General features: G+C 51.9%; 1 protein-coding gene across 1 annotated transcript in view; it reads right to left on the bottom strand.

The window, feature by feature from the left end:
- The window catches only part of PGBD5 (piggyBac transposable element derived 5), a 120,758-nt gene that overhangs the window by 99,873 nt on the left and 11,032 nt on the right, over window positions 1-9,853 (bottom strand). The window contains exon 2 of the mRNA XM_040464915.1: window positions 9,555-9,847. Within this exon, the coding sequence (XP_040320849.1) occupies window positions 9,555-9,847 (293 nt within the window). The remainder of the gene's footprint in view (window positions 1-9,554; window positions 9,848-9,853) is intronic.

Below are 9,853 nucleotides of genomic sequence, written 5' to 3'. Positions count from 1 at the left end.
ACAGAATCGGAAACAGGCTCCAGGCTCTGAGCCATCAGCCCAGAGCCCGATGCGGGGCTCGAACTCACGGACCGCGAGATGGTGACCTGGCTGAAGTCGGACGCTTAACCGACTGCGCCACCCAGGCGCCCCCCAATGGTGATTTAGATACAAGATCCTTTCATCTGCTGGCCCCCAACATCTCTGACACATGGCTCAAAGGAGCCTCCACATCCAGGCCTGAGAGTGGGGTCCACACTTTGGCTCATCCACTGCCCTGAACCCAGGCAGTGGCCCCATCTCCTTGCAAGGGGTGCTGGGAAATTAGGTACAACCACTGCCCACGAAGAGAGGGAACAGGTGAAATAAATTTAGAAAAGGACACTGGTCTTCAATTCAAGAGCCCCTTGCAAGGGACCTACCCGTTAATTAAGTTGATCTGACCAGCATATCCTGTGTTCCATACTCCCGCTCTAAGCAGGATGCATCCTTGTCCCCTAACCAAAGGAACCAGTCTACCCTAGATCACTTAACCTCCCCGTGACTCGGTTCCCTATGTTAAAAATAGGGATAACAGGGGCGCCTGGGTGGCTCCGTTGGTTAAGCGTCCGACTTTGGCTCAGGTCATGATCTCGCAGTCCATGAGTTCAAGCCCCGCGTCGGGCTCTGTGCTGACCGCTCAGAGCCTGGAGCCTGTTTCAGATTCTGTGTCTCCCTCTCTCTGACCCTCCCCCGTTCATGCTCTGTCTCTCTCTGTCTCAAAAATAAATAAATGTTAAAAAAAAAATTAAAAAAAAATAGGGATAACACGTTACAAGATTGCTTTGAGGATTGCACACATTAGAGAGAGCATAGAACACGATCTGGCACATGGTACATGATATACAAGCACTTGATAAACAAATAAAGGGGTACAAGAAGCAAGGTTCCCTGCAAAGTTCTAATAGACTCCTGTCTTGGGGGGGTCTCTGTCTCTTGGGAAGAGGGCACACTGCAAAAGCCCAAGGGTTGGAGAGGCAACTTCCCTCCGAGGCAAGTTCAGTTTTCCATGCAGGAGGGAAAGCCCTGTAAAATACATCCCAGACTTGATTTAGCACCTTCCTAGTAAAGAATTCATTCCCTCGAGAGCTGCCCCAACCTCTCTTCCACTATTTTGGATGTGGAATATGTCCTTGTAGACATTTCAATGGTGCAGATTCCTGTCCCCATTAAAAAAAAAAAAAAAAAAAAAAAAAAAATCTAGTTCCGGGGCACCTGGGTGGCTCAGTCAGTTAGGCATCCGACTATGGGTTTCCGCTCAGGTCACGATCTCACAGGTCATGAGTTCGAGTCCCATGTCCGGCCCTGTGCTGACAGCTTGGAGCCTGGGTGGGATTCTCTCTCTGCCCCTCACCCACTCTCTCTCTCTCTCGCAAAATAAATAAACTTAAAAAAAAATATCTAGTTGTGTCCATCTGTTCTTTTCTTCACTCCTTTATTCAACAAACACTGAATTTTTGTTCAGCGCTTACCACGTTCTGTGACCATGACGTCTCAGGTCTCAGCCCACATGGAAAATGATTTAGCTTATGTGGCTGCTAAGAGGGACAGAGGGAAGGCAGTGATTTTAGATGCTTGGCGACAGTGACATTTGAACCAAGATGAAACTAGCAGGCAAGGGCCGCCGTGAAGCACCTTCCTGGTATGGGTCCCACGGCACAAAGGTTCCGAGATGGAAAGACTTTGTGGCTAGAGAGTGCGGGTGGCCGGACAGGTGACAAGAAGGGACACTAAAAAGGAAGGCTGCAGAACACCTATGGGCGCTGGAGGCCTTGCGAAGGACTCCAGGATTCCCTTCGGCCTGAGTTGGAAGCCACTCAAAGGTTTAAACGTTTTAAGTGTTTTAAGTGGTTTGAGTGTTTAGGCAGAGGTGTTTAAATCTTGGTAAAAGATCACTCTCCTTCTACCAGGGAAATGGGGACAGGGTTGCGGGGGGGGGGGGGGGTGCCAACAAGCCTGGAAGCTGGAAATCCAAGCAGATGCAGTTTCCAACATCCGGGCAAGGGGTGATGTTGTCCCAGTTAAAGTGTGAAGATTCGTGCTTCTAAATTTTTTACTAGAGTGGTTTACTAAATATACACCCAAACATGGCCAGAGGTTCTCAGTTTTGTAATCATTCTTCCTGAAACTCACAAAAAGGAGAAAGGTAGAACATCATCTTGATATTACAGGATAACGCATCCCCAACCCCAAGGTAATACCGGGCCTCGTCCGGCCAGTAAAGGTTTTTACCAGATCACCTTTAGTTGTCACTTTCCCTCTTCCTTCCTTAAAGGAAAGGCCTCAGTGCTTCTCCACAGATTCAACCCTCTCGAGGTTCTTTCTCCTTCCTCCCCAGACCCGCCAAATTCCCCTCCCCAGGGGATCCAGCATCTGCTAGGTGAATCCACATCCACGACTGGGTTCAGATTCCAGCTACCGTTAAGGGCAACGGTGACAATTACATACCGTCAAGTCTCAAGGCGCTGTCACTAAGACGGCCTCAAGGAAGGACGCTCAGTTTAGGGAAGTGGGACTGCCCATGGGCAAAATGGCTTCTCTCCCCTCCTGGCCTTCGCCCAAGTTACTCCCTCGTTTGGGGTGCCCTGCTCCTTCCTCGTCACCTGACTGAACTTTATTTGTTCTTCAAGATGCAGCTCAGGGGCCGCGTCCGCCAGAGGTGCTGTTCTCCCCCGGCCCAGCTGGGTCAGGGGCGCGCCTCCGGAATCCCATATCCACGTCTACCCGGATCGCAGTGGTTGCCAAAGACTCTTCCACCCTTTCTCCACTTTGTCTCTCCTGCTGGACCCCAGGCGATGTGCCTTCTTTATCGTTTTAGCCCAGCCGGGTTCAATCTGCTTGCGGAATTAATACACGCCACGTCTCGTACGCCATTGGTGGGCGCGCGGACCGGAGAAGTGTTTGACGGTGCCTACGAAAGCAGTGGCTCCCCACGGCAGGTGAGTTTGGTCCCCAGGGGCCGTGTGGCAACGCCGGGAGAAATGCTCAGTTGTCATAACTAGAGGAAAGGGCGCCCCTGGACATTCAGTGGGTAGGGGTCGGAGATGCTGTTAAACATCCGGCGATTCACAAGACGGGCCCCCCCAACACAGTTACCCAGCCCGTGAGGTCAGTAGCGCAGAGGCTGAGACACGCATCTAATCTCTGACCAGGAAACCTACTCCAGGGTACATGTGCCCAAGGGAAATGACGTGTAAGTCCATCAAAAACACAAGAACACCTCGGGGCGCCTGGATTGTTGGGCATCCGACTCTTGATTTCAGCTCAGGTCATGATCTCGTGGCCGTGAGATCAAGCCCCGAGTCAGGCTCTGCGCTGACAGCCCGGAGCCTGCTTTGGATTCTCTCTCTCTCTGACCCTCCCCTGCTCATGCGCTCTGTCTCTCTCTCACTCTCAAAATAAAAAAAATTAAAAAAAAAAAAAAAAAAAAAAAACCCAAAACACAAGAACCTCTGTAGCAGCCGTACCCACAGAAGCCCCAAACTAGAAACAATGTAAAAGACCGTAGCAGTCATATGATGGAATCCTACAGGCCATATGAAATAAAAGACTCTTGGGGCGCCTGGGTGGCGCAGTCGGTTAAGCGTCCGATCTCAGCCAGGTCACGATCTCGCGGTCCGTGAGTTCGAGCCCCGCGTCGGGCTCTGGGCTGATGGCTCAGAGCCTGGAGCCTGTTTCCGATTCTGTGTCTCCCTCTCTCTCTGCCCCTCCCCCGTTCATGCTCTGTCTCTCTCTGTCCCAAAAATAAATAAATGTTGAAAAAAAAGAAATAAAAGACTCTTATCTGCAGGAAGAATGGATCTCACAGATCTACTGATGAACTAAACAACCGGACCAAAGTAACAGGCAAAAATTCATCGATGGTGAGGGAACGGAAGTAGGAATAACGGTCACCCCTGGAGACAGGGAGCTAGTGACTGGGAAGGAGCAGGAGGGAATCTCTGGGGTGCTGGGAACGTTCCTGATCTTCATGTGGGGAGTAGTCAGTCACACACACTGTGCTGTGCACTATAAGTCATGCGCTGAATGTGTATTATACCTCAAAAAGCTTTATTCAATGAACAGTCCTCTAAGAGCGCCCTACCAGCAGGAATCACACACAGGGACGCTGCCCTATCAGCCAGGTTTTCTAACAGACTTCCGGGTATACTGCCGGCGGGAATGTATGTAGGTGCATTTCTGGAAAGCTGTTGCACAGCAGATATCAAAAACCTTACAATGTGTCCTTAATTCAATTCTGGTCTGGTCATTTTATGCTAAGGAATGTGCTAAGGATGCGCACACAAACCTAAGCTTCCGGAATATTTATCACAGCATAATAAATGTAAGAGGGAGGGGGCACTGAATTCAATGCCCACCCAAAGGGAACTGTGTCATATTATGGATTCAATAAAATGACATTTTTAAATTTAAATGGAAGCCATTTACAATATATTAATTAGAATTAAAAAGCAGATCACCCAACAAGATGTAATCTAAGATAAACAAAGGATACACTCAATATGTTAACTATGATTATCTAGGGTAATGAGCGATTACGGGATTTCTTAAAATTTCTATCATTTTGCCCCCTAAAATATACATATGTACTTGTTAATAAGAAAAAAAAATTATACAATCACAGTTTTTAAAAATAAAGGTGAGTTTGGGGTGCCTGGGTGGCTCAGTCGGTTGAGCGTCCGACTTCGGCTCAGGTCACGATCTCGCGGTCCGGGAGTTCGAGCCCCGCGTCGGGCTCTGTGCTGACTGCTCAGAGCCTGGAGCCTGTTTCAGATTCTGTGTCTCCATCTCTCTCTGACCCTCCCCCATTCATGCTCTGTCTCTCTCTGTCTCAAAAATAAATAAACGTTAAAAAATTTTTAAAAAATAAAAAAATAAAGGTGAGTTTTAGATTTTAAAACTGTGTACCAGACCTCACACAACCCCCCAGTCGCCAATGTATTCAAAGCCCCGCTACCTGCAGAAGAACTCTAAACTCTCATCACAATGGCTGCGGTGTAGCAGGGATTAAATAAAAAGATAAAATTCTAGATTTTTCTGTCTCCTATCTGATTGTGGGATAGGTTACACAAACCCATACATTCATGGAACCACACAGAGCTTCACAGCCCCCCCCAAAACAGTTAAAGGTAATTCCACGTAAAATTTGAAAATAAATATCTCTGACTGCAAAAAGGTTTCAGATGCTGTAAAGGAAACCAATACAAAGGCACCCCCTTCCCTGTGGTGCCTGGGTTGCTCAGCTGGTTAAGCGTTCGGCCGGAGTCGTGATCTCACAGTTCGTGGGTTCGAGCCCCGCGTCGGGCTCTGTGCTGACAGCACAGGGCCTGGAGCCTGCTTCGGATTCTGTGTCTCCCTCCCTCTCTGCCACTCCCCTGCCTGCACTCTGTCTCTGTCAAAAATATATAAATGTTTCAAAAACTTAAAAAAATTGAAAAAAAAAAAAAAAAGAGGCATGACCTTCCCTGAATGATCAAGTCTGCCTAGGTAATCTCTCAGCCCAGACCCCGACCGAGAAGTCCTGTCCGTGTTTCCGTGTCAAGTGGGGCGATCCCTTCTGTGGCAGAGTCCTTGCAAAGATGTGGCACAACGACAGAAGATGGCGCTGCACACGGGGATGGCGGCTGGTGAGCCGCGTCACCCCCACCACCTGAACAAAACCTCTCTCCAGGAAGCTCCCTCCTCGGAATCCTGCGTGGCGGCTGGTGGCAGCACATGCTCCATTATCATGCGGCACCGCACAAGATCTACCTTGTAGCTCACCCAGCCTCGGAGTTCCTCCTGGAGCCACGGGACGTGCGACAGAGCTAAAGGTGGGAGCGTCTGCTCAAACTTGACACCCCTGACCGGCCGGGGGCGGGGGCCCCCCCCCCCCCACACCTTAGCTCACAAATCCATCCTGAGAGTCTCAGGTTCATTCCGGTTTTAAGCGCAAGCTGTTTCTCTCCTCACTTGTTAAGTCAAAAAGACTTTCAGCCAAAGAAGTCCACAACGAAACCCTGAGCGCAAACATCTAACAATGTTAATTTTCAAAGCCCTGTGTTCCCCTCCCGCTTCTCAAGGTCACACCTCCCCGCTGAACGATTCCAGAGGGGTGCTGACATGGTACATGGGAAAAACAGTCCTATGAAGTCCAACCTCTAATAGGAAGAGCAAACAGCTCAGATGCCAGCCAGCCACGACAAAGGACCGACAAAGCCGAACCCGCGCGCCCCCCCCCCCCCCCGCCCATCCGTGAATATCTGCCTGTTCTGCCTCCTCGGAGAGGACGGATCACAAGACTGCTCAGAATAAGAAACCAAAAAAGAGCAGAAGCCCAGGAAGCAGCCGGGCCTGAATTTCACGCTGTTTCCAGAGAGTGAGCTGCCAGGCTGTGTCGGTGATCTGCACAGCGGGCAGGCGGCAGGCGAGGCTGACAGCTTGAGGGGGTTGTTGTAGGGAGACAGCTGCAAGTGTTCTCCTGGAGAAGGTTCTGGGCCCTGAGCTCCCGGGAGGCATTTTCAGCTCCCAAGCTGACCCTCCATTCACACAGGGGTTAAGAGCCTGTCAGCCAGCCCGGCAAGCGTGGTCTTTGTAGTTAAATCATCTCAAGGGGACCCACAGCTCCAGGCACGACCAGAGCCTGGGAGAGGGGAGAGAAGGGAGGTGACAGAGAGGACCCTTCCGCCCACAATTGCTGGCTGGGCTTCTGATCCAGGAAGCTAAATAAAAGGGGGACACCAGAAGAAAGAGCGTAGGAAGACTAGAATACCCTGGAGAGCAGCTACAGGAATCTCAACCTTAGGCACAGAAATGTTTCTGCCTCTTTTCCCTTCCTCCTCCCAGCTGGGCATCACGTGCTCCCTACTGTGTGCACTCCAAATGCAGATCAAAGCACAGTGGTGCCCAGTGTCTACACCACTCTCAGGCACAGGGGTTCTCAGTCATCAGAGGGCCCCTAGCCAGCAGCTGTAATCTCTTTCTAATCAAAATAAACAAACAAACAAAAAACCCTAACCAGCCCAAACCAGCACAAGCAATACACAAGTACGTATAAGACACAAACGCACACATTTACATATGTGCCTATTTACACACATACACATGCATATGCTTTTACAGCAGAAGGCAGGCAGGAAGCCTGTTCCCCGAGTCTAGAATCCCTTGCTTTTCCTCATCTGATTCTAGGGGCAACAGCCATTTCTGCTACGAGTTTTTTCTCCTGTGAGGACCGATTCCAGACCAAAATGCCACCCCTCCGGCGTGCCTCCCCATCCCACTCTACCAGCCCAGTGAGATCTGTTAACAATCCAGGGAACAAAGAGGGAAGAGAGACCCAAGCTGCATTCCGTGAAAGTGGGGTTAGATTCTATACTTTGATAAACCTCAGAGCCTGAACCTCTTTGCTCTCAGAGTGGCCAGGGTGCAGCTCTGAGCCTCTTAATAAACAAGTCCGCCTCTCTCCCCGCCACTAGGCACAAGGGTTTTCTCTGCCCAGCATCTATTCTCAGCCCCCATAAATCATGTTCCATTGTTTCAGGGAATCTGAACTCACGCTTAATAAACCATCAACCTCACCCCCCTGCCACCACCCCAAATTTCCCTCAGGGAAAGACGGTTTCCAGGAGAGAAGCAAATTCTTAATTAGGGCTGGGTTTGAAAAGCAAGCTTCCGCACAAAACAGAAAAACAAACCTGGGTCTAAAAACCATCATATAACCAACCACTATGTCTTTGATTAAAGTGCGGGACTGTGATTCTCAGGTCCAGGTGGGACTTCCGTGACCATCCGAAGGAAGCAGAATTTGAACCTAATGCCAAATGACACACGATCAGGTATTTGAGGACCACATCGGTGCTGCAGTGGCTAGATTAAATTGCTCTGATGCAGAATTTCTCCCAAGTATAGGTTACCAAGAAACATAATACTCCTTTAAAATTTACTTAGGTGTGTTCACCCTTCTCACACCAACACAGTCACGAATCTTATTCATAACCAGGCTTCACCTAACACAATTCCCCTGTTTCTCCTGGAGATGCAGGGAAACGAGCAGACATGTAGCTCATGTTCCGAGATCGTAACCTGGATCACGGCACTCACAGCATAAAGTCTGCTAAACCAGGGCTCCGGGTACACACAATTCTTAAAGAGCTAATTTAATGGACAACCAACCGCTGTCTGGGACAGGAAGCCCTTCTGACATTCTGGAAAACGTAGGGGGTTTCAAAGGATTATGCAGAGGGACGGGACTTTGAAAATTCCCAAACTCTTAACCGAAGCCTAAACGTGAACAGGTTCCGTTCCAAAACACTGCACAGTTCACTTGGACCCTGCAAAGCCCAGCTGGAGCTCAGCGCGTCCACACTGCAGCCTGTCTACACTGCAGCTTGTCTGCTGGAGGTGTGCAGACCACTCCCTGCTGACAGTCCGGCCAACCCCACCAGCCTACCAGCAGGCTGCAGCACTATGTCCAGATCCAAGTGAGGGCACCAGCCAGGGGTTGCGGGGGGGGGTCCCCTGGGCCTGCCCTCCTACCTGCTGTATTCCTGGCTGGTTGAACAATGATCAGGGAGAGCCACGGGAAAAGCCGCATCATGCCCAGTACGCCACTCCCTGGTCCTCAACAACACCGGTTGCACACTCTTCCACCCGTGAAAACGGTGGGCACAAATGAGGGCCTGCCCCAGAAGGATGCAAGGAACAAAAGCATCAGGGGCAGGTGGAACCGCCTGGTCTCCACCTCTCTCGGGGGACAGAGGCCACAGAGCTTCTGCAGGGTACGTAGAGACGTTGTAAAACCAACTCCCAGGAAAGGGCGCAGTAAAAGGGGACCTCGGGCGGCCACAGCTGCCAGCACGAGCGACCTCCAGACATCAGGAGCTTGACCATGACCATAGGGGTAAGCGGAACACACACACACAAAAGTGCCTTCCGGCATAAGAGCATACGCCTTAAGGCAGGGAAACTTGTCATTTCACTTTTCCCTGCTCTTGGCAAGAGATCCTGAAAGGCACGGACAGAGAAAGTTTCTCGGATTAACTGGAGAAAACACACACCAGTGAAGACACCCCGGAGGACCTCTCCCGAGGTTCTCACTGCTACTTGTCCCAGCCCTGGCACCTGACTAAGACTTGCCATGGGGCCATCAATACAAACTGATTTACCACCACCACCACCACCACCCCCGCAACACACACCCAAGCTGTATCAGCGTTTCTGAAGCCCTTTACCTAGGCTAACTCAAACGCACCCCTAAGGTGCGACCCCACAGGTGTGACTGGCTTGGCCACACCCAGCCAGAGAGGGAAGACACTCCCCACCACCCTCCACGTCCTTGCCAACCGCAGGGTGCCGGCGCCGGCCTCCGCCTCCTCCTCTCCACCCACGGGGAAGTCGGAGCCCCCCACGCAGTCAGAGCACTTTAAGTCCCCGCCGCCGCGGCCCCCTTAGGGTCCAGAAACGCACAGCTGCCCCCGGCCCACGGAGCGTCTGGTGTCCTCCCGGCCCGGCACTCCCGCCTCCCCGGGCCGCCCCCGCCCCTGCGGGCCGCGCCTTACCGCCGGTGTCCTCGAAGCGCGGGGGCGGGCGGTCCCGCAGCGTGGCGCTCCAGCCCGCGCCAGCCTCGTCCTCCTCGGCTTCCTGCGCGTCGGGAGCACCGGGCGGCGGCGGCGGGGGGCCGGGGCGCTCGCGTTCGTCGTCCGAGGAGGCGGCCGAGGAGGAGTGCGAGGCGGCCGACGTGCTGTAGAAGGGGTTCCCGCCGCTGTCCGGGCCCGACTCGCCGAACACGTCGTCCGAGATGTGCAGGCTCTCGTAGCGCGCGCGGGCCGCCTCGAGCAGCGCCGGCGCCCTCCTCCGC

This window comes from Herpailurus yagouaroundi, unplaced genomic scaffold, assembly GCF_014898765.1.
Source record: "Herpailurus yagouaroundi ecotype Mexico unplaced genomic scaffold, PumYag 530, whole genome shotgun sequence".
NCBI classification, from domain to species: Eukaryota; Metazoa; Chordata; class Mammalia; order Carnivora; family Felidae; genus Herpailurus; species Herpailurus yagouaroundi.
The sequence above is the reverse complement of the archived record's forward strand: the minus strand, read 5'-3'. Positions and strand labels throughout refer to the sequence as shown.